This window comes from Triturus cristatus, chromosome 12, assembly GCF_964204655.1.
Source record: "Triturus cristatus chromosome 12, aTriCri1.1, whole genome shotgun sequence".
NCBI classification, from domain to species: domain Eukaryota; kingdom Metazoa; phylum Chordata; class Amphibia; order Caudata; family Salamandridae; genus Triturus; species Triturus cristatus.
In genome coordinates, this window is record NC_140595.1 from 473,206,085 (window position 1) to 473,230,402 (window position 24,318).

General features: G+C 45.9%; 1 protein-coding gene across 1 annotated transcript in view; it reads right to left on the minus strand.

Moving 5' to 3' along the window:
- The window catches only part of CEP89 (centrosomal protein 89), a 1,352,699-nt gene that overhangs the window by 852,551 nt on the left and 475,830 nt on the right, over positions 1-24,318 (minus strand). The window contains exon 10 of the mRNA XM_085638793.1: positions 11,778-11,828. Coding sequence (XP_085494919.1) covers positions 11,778-11,828 — 51 coding nt within the window. The remainder of the gene's footprint in view (positions 1-11,777; positions 11,829-24,318) is intronic.

The following is a 24,318-nucleotide window of genomic DNA, read 5'->3' on the forward strand; positions in this document are numbered from 1 at the left end:
GTAGGCAGTTTGGCCCATAGGCTGCATAAGAATAACTGTCTTAGTACAGAAAAGACAACTGGCACCTTGCCTTTAAGGCTTACAAGCATCTACGCACTTTGCCTTTAAGAACCTCCTGGAACACTCTGCTCCCATCATGCCTCACATGTGACAGTTAGGTCAGTTCTTTTTGTAAAGGCGTACTGAAACACTTTAAATCTTGTACTCACATTGCTCGTCCGGGGAGGAGGGCGGGGTGCTTATGACTTTGATGAGTATACCCCTGGAAGAGAACTAGGATTACAGGTAAGTAACTTATCCTTCTCTTCCAGGGGATACTCATCAATACTCATAAGCAGTGAATAGAATAGCAAGCCAATACCCCACACTTTCCGGACGAGCAATTCAGCACTAGAAATAAAAGTACAGCAATATAATTGAAAACAGACAATCAACCAAACCGATTTCTCAAAGATGCCCGACCTACTTGCGCATCTGCCTGAGCATCTAAATCTAAGCAGTAATGGCGAGAAAAAGTATGAACAGACCCCCATGTAGCTGCTTTGCAGATCTATGCTATGGGAATGTTCCTGAGGAGGGCCGTAGTAGAGGCCTTTCCTCTGGTTGAATGTGCCTTAGGCTTTCCCTGAAGAGATTTATTAGCCAACTGATAGGCCAAAGAAATGCAAGAGACTATCCACCTTGAAATGGACCTCTTAGACGCTGCTAAACCAGTATTAATAGGACCGTAATTGATAAAAAGTCAGTCTGTCTTTCTCATTCATGTCTTTAGTCCTGTCCAGATAAAACTTCAACACCCTCTTAAGATCTAAGGAGTGTAAGGCCCTTTCAGGGGGAGTAGAAGGATTAGGGAAAAAAGTAGGTAAAGTGATTCCCTGATTGATGTGGAAATCTGAAACCACCTTAGGCAGAAAAGTAGGATGAGTCCTAAGAGAGACACTATTTGAATGAAAAACAGTGTAGGGTTCCTTACAGCACAACGCTTGCAACTCGCTGACTCTATGAGCAGAAGTGATTGCCACCAAGAAAGCCACCTTCCAAGACAAGTGCTGCAGAGAGGACTTGTGGATTGGTTCAAAGGGCGCTCCCATTAGTTTGGTAAGGACCACATTGAGCTCCCACGGAGGAGAAGGGGCTCTTACTGGTGGATACACCTTTTTCAACCCTTCAAGAAAATCTTTCACCATCTTGAAAAAAGAACCTTGCGTAGGTGACTTTCTATATGCCGTAATTGCTGCTAAGTGTACTTTAATAGATGAGAACTGCAGGCACGACTTAGCCAGGTATAAAATATACGGCAGAATGACCTGTTCTTGCCCTCTAACCGGGTCATGCCCATTATTCAAACACCATATGTAGAAACGCTTCCATTTGAAAGCGTAGGAAGCCCTAGTAGAAGGTCTCTTAGCTTCCTTAAGGATGTTCATACAGTCCGCTGGCAAGTCTAAGTGTCCATACTGCAAGACTTCAGGAGCTATGCTGTCAGCCTGAGCGAAGAAAGGTTGGGATGAAACACTTTCCCCTGGCTCTTGGACAGCAGGTCTGGACGGCAATGCAACCTCCGGTGTGGGACCTCGGAGAGTTGTAGAAGGTCCGGGTACCACCACTGACGCGGCCACTCCGGAGCGATCAGAATCCTCTTGGAGTTGGTCTTGTAGAATTTGGTGATCACTGCCGGAATGAGAGGCAGCGGGGGGAAAAGCGTAGAGCAGGCTCTGAGACCATTTTATCAGTAGAGCATTCCCGCTTGAACTTGGTTGGTGAAACCTGGATGCGTAGACTGGGCATTTGGCATTAGTTGCGTCTGCTAACAAATCTATGTCCGGAAACCCCCATCTTTGAAAAATGTCCTGAGCAACCTCGTTGTTTAGCACCCAGTCGTGCGCTTCTACGAACTCTCTGCTTAGGAAGTCTGCCTGGACGTGTAGAACATCCGGCACGTGGACTGCTGTGATGGTGAGGTGTCTTGCCATCAACCACTTCCAAATTGCTTGTGCCTCCTGGGACAGAATTCTGGACCTGGTGCCTCCCTGCTTGTTCAGATAAAACATCGTTGTGGTGTTGTCTGTCTGAATCAAGAGGGAGTTGGACCGAAGAGACGGGAAGAACGACTTGAGGGCTAGCTGGACAGCCCTCAACTCCAGTAAGTTGATGTGATATCCCCTCTCCGTGTCTGACCATAGCCCTTGTACTTGAAGGTAATCCATATGAGCACCCCAACCCTGCGGGGAGGCGTCCATAACAATGGTCTGAGTCGGAGTCTCTTTCTGGAAGGGAACACCTTTCATGAGATGCGACCTCTTCGTCCACCACCTGATGGAGTCCCTGGCAGACTGGGGAAGAGTAATTTGATCCTCCCAACTGCCTGATGCCTGCACCCACTGGTCTTCCAGAGTTTGTTGCAGGGGACGCATGTGCAATCGGGCATTGAGGACGATAAAGATGCATGAGGCCATGGAACCCAGGAGAGAGGACACTTGTATGACTGTAGGGTGGAGAGACTGTAGGAGTTCTTGGCATTTCATCCTGATCGATGAAAATCTCTCCACCGAAGGACACACGCTTGCCTCCATGGTGTTTAGCAATGATCCTAGGTAGTGAATGTGTCAAGTACCCCACAAGGCTTACCTCTGCTTGTGGAGTGATTCCGCAGAGACGACAAGAGCGCCCGTCACTGTACCCACCTGACCCTCGTGGAAGGTAGAACCCAGCAGGGATGAGATGGACGCAGGGAAGGGAGCCAGAAAAGAAGGTAGGGGGTTGGAGCGTAGGGTTTCTCGAAGACGACTGGAAAATAAGAACAAAGACCCAGCTATACACCCCGTAATCCACACACAGAAATGCTCTTGTCCCCCGTTCGGAAGACTCACCAGTGCTCAGCAGACCACGGGTATCAAAAATACTGGCAGCCCGGAGAAGCTTCCTGAATCAGGTGCTGTCCTGTAAGCTCCTCCGTAATCAAAGAAAAGCGCTCCTGCGCGTATCGTGCCCACGAGTGTTCTAATACACCAGAGGCACTCCTGGAAGGCACCCGTTCCGCTGAACGCTGCTACGACACTGGGGTATTCTGACCCACATCAGCGTCAGTGCAACGGAACTGTGCAATAGTCAAGAAGAATAATAACCCCCAAAGTAACCCCTCAGCGCTTCTGCACGGTTTGGGGACAAAATTACCATAAAGCGCTCCTGCGCACAGAAATCAAAAGCAATACAAGCGCCCCAGCGCGGTGCACTTAAAACAACGAAAATGCGCTCCAGCGCGGTGGAAATAAACAAAGCAAATGCGCTCCAGCGCGGTGAAAATAAACAAGGCAAATGCGCTCCAGCGCGGGGGAAACAAGATCAAACCTCTAAACGCTCCGGCGTTTGCAAGATTCCCGGATCGGGTAGGATACCTTTACTTGGTTCCAGCGTGGGTGTGAAAGCCTCCCAATGTCTCCACAGCACGGCGAGTCCACTTGCGTTCGACGCTGCTTGGCTCCGGGACGATCCTCGGGACTCGAGTTACCTCCAAGAATTCGAAGCAATGAATCCGGCGGGAAACGCGCTGTTTAAGCGTTTCCCCCGGAAGTGGTTTCCTGACCTTTCGTTGGTGTTGCAAGACTAGACCGGGACTCCACTTCCACCCGGAAGTGAGTCTCCCGATCATTCTGTGTGTGTGTTAGCGGGAGTAACGGGAGTACCGGCAAGCGCCGTAATCACGACAGAATGTTCTGAGTCGGGTTGAGAATCGATTTTTTGAGATTGACTCGTAGACCCAGCCTGTTTAGAATTTGGAGACTGTAGGAGAAGTGCAACTGAAGTAGGGATGGAGTGGAACTCTTCAGAAGCCAGTTGTCCAGGTAAGGATAAATGAAAATTCTTCGCCTGCGAACAAAAGCCACCACCACCGCCATGCACTTTAAAGTGGGGCTGACTTGAGTCCGAATGGCAGAACTCGAAACTGATAATGGCGCCTGGCAACTTGAAAACAGAGAAATTTACGATGTTTCCTGGACACTGGAATGTGAAAATAGGCGTCCTGCAGATCTATGGAGAACATCCAGTCTCCTTGATGTAAATGAGGGAAAATCTGGTGCAGGGCAAGCATCCAAAACTTTTCTTTTTGGATATATTTGTTCAAGATACGAAGGTCCAGAATTGGTCTGTACTCCACTGAGGGACCTCTTTTTGCGACCAGGAAATATCGAGAGTATATTCCCTGGCGCCTCTGATGGACCGGAACATACTCTATGGCTTTCTTCCGCAAAAGATTGTTAACTTACTCGTGTAAGATGGGATGACACAAGCGGAGTCCTACACTTGGAAGAATCGAAGGTGGTGGGGTCTTGAATCATAGCAGATAATCATTCTTGACAATATTTCACACCCATTTGTTGTTTGTTATATGGGTCCACTCCTCCAGATAACCAGCAATACTTCCTCCTACCGGAGTGGACAACGTGTTTAGAGGAAGAACACCATCATTGCTTTGATGGTTGCTTTGAGGTAGAGGTCTGCTGTTTATTGTTCCCTCTTCCTATTCCTGGTCTTCGTTGTTGAAAATTAGACCTCTGCTGCTGTCGTTGACCCTGCCATGACCACTGAGATGTTTGACCCTCTGCTGGAATGGACATTTATTATAGGAGCGAAAACGCCTATGAAATTCTTTATTTTTTTCTAGCCCCACAGCTTTCACCGTGTCCAGTTCCGCTTTCATTTTAGCCATTTCATCGTCCGCATGCGGACCGAAGAGAGAAGACCCATTCAATGGTAGACTAGTGATCTTCCGTTGTACTTCAGGCTTGAGGCCAGACAACCGTAGCCACGCAGAACGCCTGGAACAGATACCATGAGAGTATCCGTGTGCAGCCAGGTCAGCTGAATCAGCAGAAGCGCTAATAATCTGATTCGCTACAAGACCTCCCTCCTGCAGAATTTTCCGAAAATCTTGCTGATATCCTTTAGGGAGTTTATCCGCAAAACGGCCCAGAGAATCCCACAAGGATCTGTCATACCTCCCAAGCAGAGTGGAGGCACTGGCGACCTTCATGAAAGATGCTGATGTGTTGCACATCTTTCTGCCCATAGAGTCCATCAATTTACTGTCTCTATCTGGAGGTGCTGAGGAGGAAGACATGGATGACTGAGTCTTCCTAGCCGCTGCCACAATGATGGAATCTGGAGGAGGATCAGAGCGAAGAAATAATGGATCTTGATCAGGAGCCTTGTATTTCTTCGCTATCCGAGAGGGCACAGAACCCACCGTTGCTGGAGTCAGAAAAGTCTGTGTAGAAAGATCGATAATGCCAGGGACAAGAGGCAGCAACGGCTTAGCTGACGAACGGTGATAAAGGGTCTCGAAGATCACTGAGGAAGAAACAGTAGGGACCGCCATTGTGATGTTTAACTTACTCGCTCCCCTACAGAGTACCTCATTGAAGGTGGTAAGATCATCAATAGGTGAAACCCTTGATGGAGGTGTAGACGTGTATGTTGAAGAATATTCTCTCTTTGAAAACCTGTTAGAAGAAGAAGACCAGGTAGGGAACCTCTGTCGCCTTCTCTTTGGTGAAGAATGGTAGGAGTGAGATCTGTCCCTTGAACGCACATGATGAGCACGTGGAGAGCACGATCTGTGCGGGCTTCTTCTTCTGGAAGACACCACCGTTGGTGATCTCGACCTTCGTGGAGTTCTTTGTGGAACCTCAGAAAGTGATGGAGATCTTGACAGGCGTGAAGGCGAGTAGGTGCAGGAATGTTCCGAACCCGGGCTCCTAAGAGCCTTAGTCTTCCTACGCCGAGGCTCTTCGCCAACCACCGGAGAGCCCACCGGGGAAACCTGGACAATATGTAGTCCTGGAGAAGATGAAGATCTTGAGGGTGAACAAGATGTAGCTCCAACCTCCTTCGTGACAACAACAGGCTCTTTGTCCCTCGACGTCGATGTATGCAACTCCTTTGACGTCGAACCGTGCTTCTCCCCTGACTTGGGGGGATGCCTGGAAGTAGTTAAGGACCTTGCTGTCCTCGACGGCGACCCAGCCTTCTTCAAAGGGGATCTCGACGTCGATCACATATGACGTCGTGGTGATCTCGACGGCGAGCGCTCTTGCCTCCTCGACGTCGACTCCAATGCTATCGACGTAGACTGGTCTCGAGACCTCTTCGCCGTCGGCAAGCTTCTCGACGTCGACCTTTGGTGAGGCGACAGAGACTGCCTCGACGTCGATGGGTGCGTAGATGTCGTTGGGTGCTTAGACGTCGATAGACCCACATCCTGAACATACCTCGAACCTGAGGTAGTACGCTTCGACGTCGAAGCCTTTCTCGATGACGGAGACTCACGCCGTCTCGACGTCGGAGACTGTGTAAGCCGCTTCTTCGACGGCGGTAACGACGGCGAGCAGTTTGGAATCTGCTGTTTCTTCAACGTTGAAGAGGCAGAATGATGCTAGCGTAGATGTTTCTGATGAGAGGAGGGCTCCTGACCGTCAGGGCCACTTTCCAACCGAGCTGTTACTCTCTCAACTACAGCTTGGAGGCAAATCCTCTCTCTGTCGCGAAGATTCCTCGCAGAAAACTTCTGACAATGATAACAAGAGTCTATCTTGTGACTGGAAGGAAGACAGGCGATACACACCGAGTGTGGATCAGAGATGGCCATTTTTTTTGTCAGTTTTTGTATATGAGTAAGTATACATAACACTCAGAGATTATATGAGTAACTGTATGGATAACTGTATACTTATAATAGTGATTTTATAACACACTGAGTATGAGTTACTATCTACATGAATAAGTAAAGGTGGCGTTTGTATAAGTGTGAAGCTGACTAAATGTAAGTATGTTCCATTGTTTGCATAAGTGAGTTGGATAACTGCATAAGTGAATAGGATGTGTGCTGGTTTGTAATGTCGATATAGGTGTTTAAGTATATTTGATAGTGTTTTATTAATCTTTGTCAGCATGTATGAATGAATTTATAGGTAAGTGTTTGGATGTGTGTGTAGATCTAGGAATCACTGAGTGGGTTTTTTGAAACTTATATTGGTGTGTCAATGGATTCAAATGTGGTACTCTGTATGTTACAGTGAGTGATGACAGGTTATACTAGTGTATGATGAGGTGTATCTGATTGTCAAGTGGATGATATCATCAGTGATGTCATTTGAGATGTCATCAGTGATGTCACTGACCATGTCATGAATGATGTAATATGTGACATCATCAGCAGTGGATTGCGGACGCGCAAGTTATAGTTAACGGAGGAATTTCAATGGTTTTGTACGAGTGAAATGTCCAGCTAACTATAACACCCCTGAAACCTAAGGTTTTTTCAGTGAATTTCAAAGGTTTTTAAAATGCTAATTCCCAACTATAACATGTCTGAAACCTATGTTTTTTTTAGGTGAATTTCAAAGGTTTTGTAAATGACAATTTTTAAATGTATTAATTGGTATATTTATTTTTTTGATACTGATTTAGTACATTGTTTTAAACTATTTATTTTGAGATATTTTATTTTTTAAATTACATTATAATTACATTATACATTACAAAATATACTTTCTCAGAATGAATTACTTTAGATTAAATACTTTGCAAATAGGCAATAGACTTAAGTACACTAGTGATTTTTAAGGAATATTATTGAATTTTAAAGGTTGACACTTATAAACTTTTTCACATAGAATCACCAATGTTATCCTATGGGAGGAAATTCACTTAGCAGGTAAGTAGTGTTATTGTTACTTTTTCTTACTCAATGGTGGATCCTGGATCCAGCACTGGTGCATCTCCTGTAAACAATTGAAAGAATGTGTTTAAGTCATACAGGCGATTTTTAAGGAATATTTGTAGTTTGTGAAAATCGACACTTAGAAACTTCTCTGGTGAAAACCAGACAATAGATTCCTATGGAAGGAAATACAAGTTACTGGTAAGTACGGTTAGAATTACTTTTCACGGCCAGTGCTGGGCTAAAAGATGCAGCGCTGGGTTCTCTCCTGATAACAGGTGAGTAAATCGGAATTGGTTGTACGGATGAATTTAGGTGAATATTTTAAAGTTCCAAAACTAGACATAGAAGAATTTCCAAGTGAAACCAGTCAATGTTAGCCTGTGGAAGGACATTCAAGTTACTGGTAAGTACGGTTAGAATTAGTTTTCAGGATCAGTACTGGGCTCAAAGATGCAGCACTGAGATCTCTCCTGATAACAGGTGAGTAAAGTGGAATTCGTAGTTCGGCTGATTTTACTTTGGTCCACTATATATAGAGCCACTTTCCTACACCATCCCCTCCCTTCACCACTGTGTAAACGCGCCCTGTGTCCGTTTTAATTAGGAAATTAAGTCTCCTTGAATCCTGAGGGTCCCAAGGGTCCAAGTAGACCATTAGGTACCTCCAGTAAGCGCCACAGAGCTGCGTTGCAGAGAGGTGCAAAAAGGGGCACGGCCTGGGCCACCTCTCTGCAACGCAGCGCAGTGGCACTTACTGGAAGCACCTGGTGAGCTAGTTAGCCCCCAGGGGCCCTCAGGATTGAAGGGGAATTCATTCCTTAACTTAAAACGCACCACAGGTCGCGTTTGCACAACAGTGAAGGAAAGGGGCGGAGCCTGAGGTGACATGTCTGCAAACACGCCCTGTGGCGCGTTTTAAGTTGGGGAATTAATTCCTCTTCAATCCTGAGGTCCCCCCACACTTTTTTTGATCATGCCCCTGGGACTTGGACCCCCGGGGGCTAATTAACAAAGAAGCGTGGGAGACCGCGCTTCGTTTGTTTTTTTCCGTCGTCAGGATCCGCGCACCTACCGCGGATTTTGGCGATTTAAAAAAAAATTACAAAAAATGGGGGCCCCTGGGGGTCCTTGTGGGACCCCCTAAGCAGGCCTTTTTGCGTTCTGCGCGTTTGTTTTTGTGCTTTCTTGTGCCTCAGTTCTACTGAGGCACAAGATGGCTGCCAACACTTCCTGGTTTGGAGTGTTGACAGCCAATTAGCATCCAGCTCGTGCTCGGCAGGGTGCGCAGATCCACCGCGCCCATATATCTATGATTTTACTTTTGATTTTCTCAGGAACTACTGAACGGATTTACACCATTTAAGCAAAAGGCACGAGTGTGAACCAAGGGCTACCTTTTTGCCCAATTTGGTGTAATTCTGTTCAACAGTTTGGGCTGTAGCTGCGATTAACGGTTCCTATGGAAAATTGCATGAGGAAAACACGTTTTGGGACCCCCCTTTTTTCTCAGCCCCCGCTTGACGAATCACCCTGAGACTTTCAGGATAGGAGCGAACCGGAGCGCCCCACCAGTTTTGAAAATTTTGTGAAGATTTGTCAACCGGCGCCAAAGTTATTCCAAATAGAATGTTGCGGATTTCCTATGGATAATAGGTCCTAACTATAACTACCTACTGATATATATATATATATATATATATATATAGCTATATGCTCCAGGATCCCGCACGTGGGTGGGGATAATTCACTGCTTATGACTACTGATGAGTATCCCCTGGAAGAGAATGCTATTTTATGTATACCGGGGACTCCCATTCTGACGACGGGGAATGATACAAGCATGGGAATCTATGAAAGTTCCAATACTGGAGTAACAAGTATCACTGGAGTAGAGAGGATGTAGTGCAGCAGCCAAAGCTGAAGACTCGCGAGCTGGGGATCCTGGCTCGAGTCTCAGCGGTGCAACACCCTGTGATTTCGGGCAAATCACAATCTCTCCGGGTGATAAGTTAAAGTATATAAATCTGCTGCAAGACGAATAAGTGGAAAGAGGCAAAACTTTATGAAAAAATAGTTTCACCAAAGCAGATGCTATGGGAAACTGAAAAGAGAAGCAGATTAGAAACAATCATTGGTAAATGCAGGAAAATATGCTACAGCCAATAGAAATGGAGGAAATGTAATTGGCAAGCACAGGAACCAAAGAAAAGCAAGGAAAGCGAGGGGGCTGGATGTAAGCCCCTTTTAGGATTTATATTAAAAACAATAGATTTCACAAGCACTGTGCAGGTGAAACCCAAAAATTACAGTTCAGCTTTTTATCAATAGAATGATGAAAATAGAGGGGATTATGTAACAGTGTCAGATAGAAAAACTACCATACATAATTCAGCATGTGGTTATGAGCCTGTACACACACAAACCTATTGTCCACTTGCATAGAAACTGCAGCAGCAGAGCTACGTGCAAAGAACAATGCTAGTAGTCCAAAGAAGGTCATCTGGTACCACAATCCATACATTCTAATAGTATCTATACAAAAGGTCTGAACCCATACAATTTTCTTCATGGATGATCCATTTTCTTTGCCTCGATTGTCAATGCTTCACTATCAAGTAAACAGCGTACACTCTTTGCCTTACTACACACATACATTATTCTATACATCAAATCCTAGTCTTCATTCACATTAGGGGGTGCAGGATAGGTCACAAACTACAAGGCCAGACTGAAGGGATTGAGCAGGAGCAGCAGCAGCTGATGAGCGAGACTGGGATGTTCAATGTTGATGAGAAACGGAGTAGGCAAGTAGCAGGAACAAAGAGGCAAGGCAAAAGCTAGTGTGGAAGTGTTAGAGGGCTCTGATGAAAACACAGGTTAATAAACAGAAAGTAAAGCAGGGTTCGAAATTCTAGTTGAGTAAAATGTGCAATGAAAAACAAGACCATTACAAAACCATCACATCAGACTGTTTCAACTTCATGAACACGAACTATAACATTCTGCAGTTAGTGGGGACTTTTTATTTAGGTTAAAGTGGCCATAGGGATGGCAGGTGGAGAATGGGGAAGATAAAGGAGGGAAAGGGAGAGATATGGGCTGTTTGGCGGAGTAGCAGGTGAAGACTCTATAGACTCTCAGAGGAGGTGACAGGCTGATTCTTCAAAGGAGCTTGCCCACACAACTACAGAGTGGCTAAAACCTGTGAACCTGATCACCTATGAACCTGATCAGTCACCCTTTGGATACTAAAACATGACACTAAATTGATAGAACATGTGAGCTGTTAACAAACTCCAAGTATTCCTTTGTGTCTTAGTACAGGGCCACTCCAGAAAGGACATACTGCAGTGGACAGGGCCTGAAACAATGAAAGCTAAATATCTGTGGTGTTCTAGCCATAATACATGTGTACTAACGGTGGTGGGAGCAATGCAGAGTACCTTGTAGGTGAAGAGTCACAAATGTTGCAGGAATCAATTAGTATTAGCGGCATCTGGAGCACTTGCAACAAATGATGAAAGTGCAAACCTGAAACTGTTCCCTTCAAAGGGAAGATGTACATGCCTTGAATCCTGAGAGAACAGAAAGCTCGGCCAATCTAGGGAAGACGATGGGAGGGTACCTCTAAACCCAGGAGAGGAGGACACATTAATATCATCCAACTTATTCATTCTACAAGTATCCGGTCTACAGAAAAAGGGGCAGTGACTACTTAGAGAGAGGGAAAAGGGATGAGGCTGAGAACATCCGAGCAAGACTGCTACACTTGATGTAATGGTAATGTATATTTGACCTCTTTTCCTTCAAAGAAAACTTCAGTGAGAATCATTCCAAAGAAGATAAAATACAAGGGAACAGTAAAATATTCCATAACATGAGCATAAATGTGCTCTTCAAGGAACAAGTGTGATTGTATGCTTTTGTATGGAAAATAATTCCAAAGCTCAGAAAAAAACAAACAAAAAATATATAACATTGACGAATGGCACAAAATGAATTCATTCAACTTGCGGTTCTGCACTAAAAGGTGAATAATATAAAATGTGCCTACCAGCCATGGTGGGGGTGGTCCTCTCATTGGCAGACTGGTATTTTTTACATTCTATAATAGATAAGAAAGAAATATTTTAATCAGCATGGTGCAAGTTGTGAGTCATATATATGTATGTATGTAAACACACATACACACACCAACCATATTTTGAACTGGTTTAATAAGCATGTCTATTGAAAGGTGTAATTATAAGCAAAGATTTAAAAGTTGAGAAAGACGAGAAAATATTCAGTAAAAGTATGAAAGTTTTGTCTTGCTTATAAAGGCTTAGCAGTTAGTCAAACATGTTGTCCCTTAACATACATCCAAATAATTTGTAATACATTTTGTGAGCAATCGACTAGTATGTATATATGTAAGCAGTTGTTGATGTTTATTTAGCTGACACATAACTGGGGAGCTATGGAGTAGAAGACTTCAGGATTATGTTTATCCAGTGGGGAGGGCAAAATAAGGAAGAAACCTCTTATGGGTTGTGTCTGATTTGGCATAGGTTCTGGGAGGTTTCCTTAAATTGACAAATGCAATTTGCAGTAGAAAGTGTCTTCTGTTCTATTCTGAATGGTAGGCAAGGTGAGTTAAAGACTGGTGTGAGGGAGGGCAAATATTACAAAATCTGGTAAAAGGGTTGCATATGAGAATTTTCTTTTTTTGCATTTTCTTTTCTTGGAAAGTGGCAATGTCTTGGCTCCTTGTGAAGAGCTGGCACCAGGAGATGTTCAGTTTTTCAGCCAAGTAAGTTGGGGAACTATTTATCCCTAAGATTTCAAATACACATAACATACATAGTTAGGTATTACAACACAGTTACAGTGTGGCTTCCTCAGAACCAAGAAATAATAACACTTGCTACTTAGCATGATCGTAATTCAAATATTACAGAATAGGACAGTGATAGTACGGAATATGTTCCAGGTTACTACTGCTGAGTTACCAAGTCAGCTGATTGCTTTTTACTCTGTCATACTCTGTTTTAAAATGGATTTAAAAAGAAATTGCATAAGCATGAATAACGTTTAAAATTGAAATTTCACTGCCTTTAAAGTGAATCTGTTGAATTGTTCACATTTCATTGTTTACCTTGCAGGGATTGACTTATAAATCTGGCAGAAGGCAATAGGTGGAGCTAAAGAGACCTTGTGTCCCTCTCAATGTTTGAGTAATTGTATCAGGTGTGGCCCAGTTCAGTATCTCACCTGATAGCCACAAATCGGGCACCATCTTGGTTAGTGTGCTAGTTGTTGTAGCGCTTGTCCCACAATGTCGGGCTACTTGATGGGCTCCAGGTCATGGATGCGTGCAGCGGGCGGGTAGCGGATGCGTGCAGCGAGCGGGTTGCAGATGTGCACAGTGGGCGTGCCGTACCACTGGTGCGCCAAAGGCAAGCCCGTCTGACCCCAGCCGGGACCAGAGGCTAAGACCCATGACCTTTTTAAACTGAATGGGAGTAGAATCAGTCTCTCGGCAAAGAAGCTTTGGGAACTTAACTCTACAGGAGGTAGGGCATGTATGCATAGAGTTAAACCTAATAATACCATTTTGAGATGTGAAGGATGCAAGGAGTTTGGCGGGGTCAATTCCCAGAGTGGTCACAGATCCACCATTAATGGGGGAAGGTAAAAGTAATCACTGGCAGCTGTACCTACTTAAATGCAGATCCCTACCTACACATAGCTTAGATATATTTACCTTCATAGAGGAAGAAAAAACAGAGGCCATGTCCTCACCCAAACATGGCTTCGGGAAGATTCCATGTCTGACATAGCCATGACACTCCCCCCCCAGATATGTAATTGCTAGAAGAGACAGAGAAGGAGTGAAAAGAGGAGGCGGGTTGCAATCCTACATAAAGAAGACATTAAAGCTAAATTTAACCCAATACCACACCCTGGGTATGAAGGGCTGCTATTCTCCTTGGAGCTAGCACCTACCTTTACTTTTTCAGGAATACTTATTGCTAGTAATGGGGTTTCTGGTTGAATGGGGTATGCACCTAAGTCAGGCAGAACCCACCACTCTAGTCAGGTTAAGGGAGCTACAACACCCAGATAACCCCTGCTCACCCCTTGGTAGCTTGGTACAAGCATTCAGGCTTATCACAGAGGCAATGTGTAAAGCATTTGCACAACACACCCACACCTGTGACACAATAAATACACCACAAAAAGAGACTCAACACAATATTATATAAAAATAGGTTTCTGTATTGCATAGAAACATAGACCAAAACCACATAAACCAATTATCACTTTGCCAACTAGGCAATTGTGACAATATCACAGTTAGCATAAATCAAACATAAGAACTAAACAGATGAAATCATCTGTCGCTCAACACTTTGTGGAAGCCGGACACAATGTAAGTCAGCTGAAATTTTGCATTCTGGAAACGATTGCCAAAAAAGAAGGACGGGACAATCATAACTTTTTACTACAACGAGAAAATCATTGGATTTATTTTTTAAACTCAATGAAACCACTGGGAATGAATGACCGTACAGAATTTGCTTGTTATCTGTAATTGTATTAATAGCTTAAAGTTCCATGACTAATATGATCTTCTTGACCTATTCCCAGATTTACCAATATGTCAACCTTCATTTACACCTTCATTATTGATGTTTCTGTTCCTACGTGTGACACTACCCATTTTTATCTTTGTGGTTTCCAAATTTTTCTCCTCAATTTTTTTCCCCCTGTTATACTCATTTACTATGCTATACCTATTAGCTTTATATACTTTTCATTTATAAGTATTGATTTTACATAGACCACGCATCGTTTATATCACGTTAGTCTGTTTTCACACTATCACCTACGCCACTAGAGTCTTTTTTCGATCTTCTACATTCCCATTCACGTCACGTGGTTACCCGATATTAACTTCCGCATCCAAGTAACCGACCACAAACCTCCCGCGTACCATTGGTTTTACACGGGGATACATCTTATACTCGGTAAGTGCCATACTAACTTCCAGACTCACGCCGAACTCTTTAAAACCTTTCACTCGATTCAACTTGTTTCTATAACCTATTAGCACTTCTGGCATTGTGAACATCACGCAATCGCTGGTAACTTCTATAATCACGCCAAACTTTCTAAACCTTCCAGCCTTTCACTCAATATAGCGTTTCGGGCACATTAAACATCACGTAATCGTCGGTAACAGCATCACGCCCTAAGATTCACGCCCAGAACCACACCGCGAAGCTTATACCGTCTTTACCAAAACTTTATCACCATTTTAATCACTAATGGATTTTACACTGTTTTACACCCATAGTCTAATATTTCCACCTTGGGAACATTTAATTACAGCGTTTTCTTATATCACTGCGTTTTTTCATCACGTTCATCACGATCCTTTTTTCAAACCACAATGCATGGGTGAATACAAATCCTCATACATCGTATTCATTATAACTCTGTCATTTCTAGATTTCCCCTGACGAAGGCACAATTGCCGAAATGCATTGGGAACATACGATAAATCAGTCATTCACATCTATATGACATTTGTAATGGATTACAAAATGCAATCCCCATCATCGATAAAGAATTTGAATGTTCAATAAAGTTTTTTTGAAAATCAAAAACTTATAGCGATTTCATCTACAAAATTGGAAACCTCTTCTGAGGACTACAGTCAGTGCCTGGGGGACACACCCCAAGGTCTGGGGGTGCACCTTGTAGTTTATAGCCACACTCACTTTCGGAGAGTGATACCCCGGAGCACGACACAACTACAAAAAAATATTTGACAAACTCCTGGAAGTGCGCGCACTATACCCTTTTTTCCAATATCACAGTTAGTGCAATAAGATAGAGACGTGTATGTTGTACACATCATGAAAACACCATCACTCCGCACAGAAGACAAATTTTGAAATAATACTCATCATCATGACAAGGCAAGGCAAGAACGACATATAGCATAAAATGAGGGCATAAAAAATGAAACAGTTTGATTAGGGCAAGAGATACGTGAACATAATTACTTTGCCAGTTAGGCAATAGTCAAACATCACAGTGCATGTATTCCCAACTATATCACATGTGGTCCTGTTGGAAAAACAATCCAGTATGATAAATTTCCCATTATGCAGACTCTCTCAGAATAAACAGGTGTGCCACACAAACCTGAACCCCGGGGCACCTGCACGCCTATAAGGAGGTATATGGTAATGGCAACCGGATCCTGGATCTACAACACAGGGCCTCCGTCGATGTTGGAAAAGAAAAGGTGCCCCAAGATATGCGAGATCACAGGAGCACCCACACAGCAGAGGTCTGCTCGCAATTTCACGCAGCAAATGCCAACTCAACGAAGCCCTTTATAATTGCCCAGCTGTGGCAGCAATGCGTCTGGGGAACTCCGGGGCCTCTCCCACTGGTGCTGTTACCACTGAGACCAAGTGTAGCTGCCCAAAACAACTGGGCCACTGCAAGGAGTGCGGGTGGCTTCCATATAAGCACGACGTTGGTTTCCTCCCTCCGGGCAGCGGTACGGACATCACAGGCTTCCCCGCTTTACCCAGCAACTGGCCTCTCTTCAGTGCAGCTGCCGGAAAAAGAGTGTGGTGCGGCTATGCTTCCTTTGTGGCCCCGTAGTGCTAGTGCCTCAGGGTTGAGGGTGGCAGCCGCCATTCCCTGGCACCATTATGTCGAAAAGATGCGGGTGCCACGCACGGCACTCGCACCTTCGAAGCCTCTATGAGGGAGGTAAGGCCGTGTAAAGGAAACAAGGGAGACCGTACTCACAAGGAACCAGGGTAAGTATTATATAAACAGAAACAATGGTCCCTGTGGACAATGTAATTAATAACAATGGAAGTAAGCACAATGGCAGTGAAAAACAGCTTAGAAGGATGTCCAAAAGAGAAGAAAAAAACATATATCACTCAATGTTTAGTAATCTCAAGTGTTATTTATACATATAACATCAAATTTATATAAAGAAAAAGGTGCAGGGTGTCCCCAGTGAACATGGAACCTACAAAATTAGTGACATCTTGTGACATAGAGAATTGGTCTTCAACAATATTAAAGTCGACGAGCAAAAGTAATATGCAATGAACACAGCCTCCTTATTTAATAGTAGGGGCTGGTGAATGGTTCGCTTTAATTTTTGTCGACGGCGTTTCGACCCTTTTTACAATAAGGTGTCTCTTCACGACCTGGTGATTATAGGGACATTTGAAAATTAATGGAGAGAATAGTGGCATCAATGTAGGGGCCAATAACAACTACATCACTCTAGGGAAAACTCTGGAAAGGACCGGTACCCGAGAGGAAGGAATCTCTGTCTGAGTGACAGAAGTGATCCTCAAGGAAGTGAAAAGTGTAGGAAGGGTACTCAGATGGGACCCATCCAAGGACTCTTCAAATTAGTGGGAAGAAAGGAGAAGGAAGGGGGGCGCTAGGTGGCGCACATCCAAGATGGCCGCACACCTGTGAGTCTCGGGAAGCTTGGTGTCATAATCCGGTATTAATCCTCACTTCTACTACAGGGACGAAGAAGTTGCTGCTGCCTAACTGGTTACTGTGGTCTCCACTACCTTCAGGTAGAAAACTGCAGCTCCCACGGCTTTCCCGCTCCAGTTGTGCTGAGGTGTGTGCTGGGCACGTTGGGGCGGACGCTCCCACCGTGGGTCTGGATGGCTGCTGCGGCTACTTGAGTCCGTGGCGTGCCACGAGGCGATAAGCCCCAACACAGACTGATCTATTTCGCGGCCCGCCGCCGCATATAAACTCTCCTCTACTGACTTTGCTCCCGGAGCTGCCGCAGCTCGCGCCGCCTTCAGGAGCCTTTGCCCACCTCCTGCGGCGGAGCGGTGTGAGGACTCCAGAACACTTATCCTCGGTTGGTGCCGCGCCATTACGGAGACAGGTGCGTGACTGCCAGCGCTTCCCATAGACCTTGCTCACCATCGGAGTGGCATGTCGCGCTGCACAACATCCCGGGTGGCCAATCCATTACTTACCTGCTCGCCCGTCCTAAACTTTCCCTCCACTGACTACACTCCCGGCTCTGTCGCCGCTCGCATCATCCACAAGAGCCTGGGCCCATCTCCTGCAGCGGAGCGGTGTGAAATGCGAGGACTCGAGAACGCTTAACCTCGGTGGGTGCCTTGCCATTACAGAGACAGGTGCATGATTGCCAGAGCTTCTCATAGCCCTTGCTCACCCATCAGAGGGGCGCATCGGGCTGCACAATGCCCCGGGGGGCAAATCCAGTACTTATCTGCTTGCTCCCGACCCTTCAGGACCTCCCGCTCATCTGGGGTACCTGTGACCTGATCTGGGTCTAGTTACCTCCCTACGCCTCCATCCTTATTGGTTTTCCACCCGGCTGACGACTGCTTCTTCCACCTTCGAAGGCCTGTGCTCCTCCTCGGTACCAGGACGGTGTGGGGGAGTGGCGGCTAGAACACCACTCCACCTAGGTGGGTGACGTGCCATTTCCGAGAACTGCTGTGGCAATAGCGGGCGTGCGGATACTGGCACACAAAGTGCCCTTCTATTTCCTCGTTTCCTAGCTCTCTGCCCGCAGGGCATTCTTCACGGCATAACACCAAGAGAGCCATTCCGACAATCAACTACTTGCCATCCATTTGACTCCACTTTACCCTGGGCCTCTGAAATTGGCTGGCTCTGTTTCCACGCTGCCTAGACACTTAGTACATTGGCCCATCGTCTATCCTGACCTTTCGCACTGCGGGGGGCTGGCGACGCGCCTGCTCCTCTCCTTGGGGTGGCACACCACTCGGCGGCCTCTGTGAACTGCCTTATCACAGCTCATCGACCATTTCTTTTCACAGCGCATGGGGGACCGAGTCGTCTCCTCTATAGAAATACTTCCAAGATACAAGTCGCACTGGGGAGAGGTAACTTGGCAGGGGGCCCCTCGCATCAGGTTGTCGGCGGCCTCTCCCGCTTGGACTTCAGGCCTCCGGATCCTGCCTCAATCCTTCACTACATCCCAAACCAGCTGCCTGCTGCTGCGGCCTCTGACGCTCCCAGATGGCCGTCAACCCCGCTTGACCTTTGATACAAAAAAGGCTGTGACAAAGTCCAACTCTGCTGACCTTGTGCCTGTAAACATGGACCAATTGCAATCTCCCTCGAAAACTCCTGAGGATGATGTCAAGACGCTGCTCCTAGCTGTTCAACACAGTCTATCGGATTTGTCTGGGAAAATGAACACAATGAACAACCGCCTGGATTTTCTGGTACAGAAGGTGGATAAGCATGATGGGCAATTGAAAGAGGTGGAACGTTGTATATCTGATAATGAAGACACCACCACCCAGATACAAACTCAGGTAGAGCAAATGGACAAGCTGCTGAGGGTTATTGCGGCCAAAAACGAGGATATTGAAGCCAGGAGCCGTCACAACAACGTTCGCATACTGGGTATACCAGAAAGCACGAACACAGGGCGAATGGAGGTCTACATCGAACGTCTCCTAAAAAGCTCCTTCGGAGAGGAATCTTTTTCCCCTCACTTGGTTGTAGAACGCGCCCATCGCTCCCTCGGCCCGCAGCCCCCGCCAGGAGAAGCCCCAAGACCCATCATTGCTCGATTTCTCAATTATCGAGACCGCGATGTTGCACTACAGAAGGCTCTTTAACTCAAACCTTTGCAAGTTGAGGGAAATGCATTCACCATTTACCCAGACTTTGCATTGGCAGTACAGGAGGCACGTTGAAAATTCCGTATAGTGAAACAGAAACTTCGAAACGCACAGATAGAATATGCCCTTTTATATCCTGCGAGGCTCCGGATAACGGATAATGGCCGGCACGTCTTCTGCACAAGCCCACAGCAAGTAGACGACATCCTAAAAAACATCTCGAAACGCTCCCCGCGTCGAGACCGCACCTCCAGATCACCCTCGCCGTCCTGTGACTACTTGAGAGCGGAATGGTTATCTACCATAAATTGCTCTTGTCCTCACTATCTTAAAATCACCATGTAATAGGTCACTATCAGCGTATTCGTTACTGCCCTGCTGCGAATCGACCGACCAGCAACATTCTTCATCTGAGCTGGCATTCTGTACAGACTCATGGACAGATAAGTGCCCTGGTGGCTCCTTTCTTAGACTGTGACCAACACTGTATATTGGTAATACTTGTTGCACTGTGAGTAGTTGTGTATGCCACATCGCCAAGCACCCTTCCCCCTATTTACCACTCGTTTCCCACTATGGGCTGACACCCAGGGACTGCGTTGCAGTTAGAGTTTAGGCTGCAGGAAGGGAATTCTGCCCCCCTGGCACCTCCCCATGGGAGCTCCCCTATGTTTTTGGGTATTTCTTGGTTTTCAATGTAATGATTTTCTCTTGACTTGGGGGGCCTATGCTAACAGGAATAGGCTGGCTGTTTTTTTTAGACTCTTTGGGTGGGCAACAAAATGCTGGCACGATTGGGGTGCCGTTGTGGGTGGGGGTGGCATGGGGAATTTTGGGTTGCTATGGGGAAAGTTCTTTTACCTGTTCTGTTGTGTGGGGGAGGGAACGGGATGGGAACTTCCTTTATTGCTCTAATGTATATTGGACAGCTACAGCTAGACAGGGCCATCATTACATGAGCGGACACACTACTATGCAACATCATCATTTTCATGGTGCCACATTGCTACAACTAAACTGCCGACACAAAATAATCTCTCTTGCATTAAACTGATCACGTGGAAAGTCAGGGGTCTTCGAGACCCACGCAAAAGACGACAGGTTGTATCCTACCTAGACAGACACCACATACAAATAGCTATGCTCCAGGAGACACACATGGACCCTCGGCGCCCCTCCTATTTCGGCACTAAATGGGCTTCTACACGTGTGTTCTCGTCCTATTCCACATATTTACGGGGCACACTAATAGTGGTCAAGAAAAACACACCGCTCGTACTGGGAGACACATATAGTGACCCCTCTGGCCGCAGCTGTATACTCTGGGGTACCCTAGCCACACAATCTGTCACCCTTGCTTGCAGCTATGGGCCCAACACGGATGACCCAGACTATTTTACTACACTCTGGAGACACATACTGAAAATTGGCTCCACACATGTCATATGGGGTATTACAATATTACAATTTGCCCCTCTATAGACAGCTCCAATCCCCTTCCTCACCACTACACCAACGCTCGTGAGACTCTCTCTGGTCTATGTGAGGAACATGGCCTAGTCGATGCGTGGAGACACGTGCACTCTGCAAGCAAAGAAGGCACTTTCTATACGGCAGGAAACTCAACTTGGTCTAGGTTAGATTACTGGATTTGCTCCCGTGGAGTGACCCCCTGGATCCACAATGCTAACCATTTAGCTCGCACACATTCAGACCATGTGCTGGTGTACCTTGAATTACTACCTCCCAACTTTATTACCACCCCGCGTTGTTGGCGACTAGTACCTGAGGCGCTGCTAGACGCGGTATTTCAGGCGGAATTAGGAGAAGAGATCACAGCTATTTTTTACTAGAAACAGAGGTTCTGTCGAGGATCTGGGTATACTTTTGAAGGCATTTAAGGTTACGATCAGGGGTATTTGCATATCAAAAAGCTTCGGGGTGCTCCGCAATATCCGGAATAGTCTAGGACGCCTCGAACTTGAAATAAAGCGACTTGAAACGGACATGTGGACTGCCAATTCAAGTGACAAATGTGCCACACTCCGTGAAAAGCTCTCGGAGTATACTGACACTGCTGCTGGGGAGGTGCGATTTAGAGGTAGAGATACGGTGAGGGCGAGAGACCTGGCCGAGTATTGGCGAATACTATCAGGAAACCTCGGTTCTCTAGCTATATTCTTGATGTGGTAGATGATGGGGTAAGGCATAGAGACAGTATTAACATACTAAACACATTTGTTGAGTATTACAAGGAATTGTACAACTCGCACGCACCTCCCCTTCTGACTTATCTAATGGATATAACTCTTGGCTGGCTAGGAGACTCGCAGCGAGAATTCCTAGCAGCTCCATTTGAGGACGATGAGCTGCGTGCAGCTATAATGCAGATGGCGTCGGGTAAGGCATCTGTTTCCGATGGCCTTCCTATTGATTTTTACAAAGCGTATATAGATCAGCTGCTCCCAATACTAAAGGAGGTCTTCATGGAAGCCGAAGAAGCACAGATTTTACCTACATCAATGAGGGAGGCGCTGATTACATCACTGCTGAAACCGGGTAAACCTGCGGACCGATGTGAGTCTTATACACCACTATCTCTTATAAATACAGATACGAAAATCCTTGCTAAATTATTAGCAAACCGTCTGAGCTTGCTGATGGAGAAGCTGGTACTCCCGGACCAATCTGGGTTTATTCCGGGGAGAGCCACCTCCCATAACCCTTAGGACTCTATTCTCCATCCTACAGACCATAGATCCTAGGCTGAAATTGATGGCGGTTTTTCTCGACGCCTCTAAGGCCTTTGATTCAGTGGAATGGGACTACCTATTCACCATTTCGCAATGTATGGGGCTTCCTGTAGGCTTCATATCATGGATCTGTCTCCTATACACCTTGCCTATGGCGAAGGTCTTAATCAAAGGGCATTCTTTGTCCTCAATCTCTTTATCTCGAGGCACACGCCAGGGATGTCCACTCTCTCCCCTTCTTTTTGCCTTAATTATGGAACCCCTGGCAGCAAAGATCAGGCAGCATTATAATCACATAGGTCTCCGCTGCCTCCTGCGCCCAATACTCATCTCGCTCTACGCGGACGATGTTACCCTATATGTTAAAGACCCGTATCAAAATCTCAACCCATTGTTGCGCAAATCGTTAGATTTGGCGGTCAATCCAGTATCCACATTAACTGGTCCAAATCATAGATATTCCCTTTGACCAGTTCTGTTACTCCCTTCGACACAGACTTTCCACTCGGGTGGTGTGATGCTGATGTTAAAAACTTAGGTATCCGTGTAACAGCAGATCGGGATGAGTTAATGCGGATCAATTATGGCTGTGCGATGGAACACATCTCAAGCTGCATTACTCAGTGGATTGCCCTTCCCTTAACTATGGCTGGACGTATATCTCTCATCAAAATGGTGCTCCTCCCCAAGTTTCTGTATCTGTTTCTTAACATTCCCTATGACCCTGGACGTCATTTCTTTACCTCTCTGCGCTCTGAGCAAATTTGCTTGGTTTGGGGCGGCAAACAACCACGCATACAATGGGACACATTAATGTGGCCCTAGTCACAAGGCGGCTTCGATATACCCAACTTTGAGTTGTATTATACATGTGGTCAGGCACACTATGCACACTTTTGGTTCCACCCACCCCGTTATACGCACCGCGTCGCCACTGAACACTGGCTTGCAGACCCTATCCCACTCAACGGGGTCCTCCTTTCTAACATTGTGCCCCGGGAGCGCTGTCTATCTTCCATGGAATGCATGATTGCAGCTTGGTCCCATATTCGAGACCATATGCATACGCCTGGTATATATTCCCCCCTTCTGCAGCTTACTTATCAGCCAGACATATCTCTAATACAAGAAGGTCTTTTCAGAAAAATTGCGTGTACGCGGAACATCAAATGCTGGGTAAACCTACATATTAATGGTAAATTTCGTACCCTCTAACAATTGTGCCCCGATCCCCCACTGTCCACTATGGAAACGTTTGTGGATGCTCGCTTTCGCCATGGAATCCAAGCCTGTAACATTGATTTTTCTTCAGAGCCTGCAACACTTACCCCTCTCCACCACATCTTACGTGCTCCCACTGCTTCACATTTAGTATCCCCACTCTACCGCACACTATATAACGACATTGACTATCCTCCATGCGCGGCTCGTATCAAGTGGGAAACGGAACTAGGCCAAGACCGTACTGATGCACAATGGCTTTTCTGCTGTAAACAGACAGATCTCCTCCAATAGCCGACTTCGCATCACTCATTATAGATGTCTACACCGCAGCTACTACATTCCAGCTGAACTTCACAACTTCGGTTTAAGAGACACAAGTCGATGCGACAGATGTAAAATGGAGCATCCCGACTTCTTACACCTTGCTTGGGAATGCTCAGACATACACACTTATTGGGATCACGTCCTCACAGCTCTTGATGCCATGATCTCTGTGCCTATCCTCAGTTCCCCTATTGTGTCCCTACTGGATATACTGCACAGATCCCAGTAAAACACTGAAAATTTGTCTCCTTCAGCCTCGCCATAGCCAAGTGACGAATAGCCTGCAGATGGAGAAGGGGACGGGCGCCTAAATTTAAAGATTGGCTGTCAGATATGATACTTTGGCAAGACCAACTTTGCACTTATGCTGAATTGCTCCCACGTTCCTCCCGCCCGCATGACATATGGGGTCCACTGCAGACGTACTTATTGGAACATCCAGACAATGATGCAAACACACCTTAGGGATTAATTCTGCTTCCCATTGAACATATTTACCAGACCATAGTGTATTGCGCCCCCCTGATGCCTTTGCTGGGCCATGTTTGTTTTTCTTATATAACTATGTTCATCCTGACGTTCCCAGGCTACTACAATT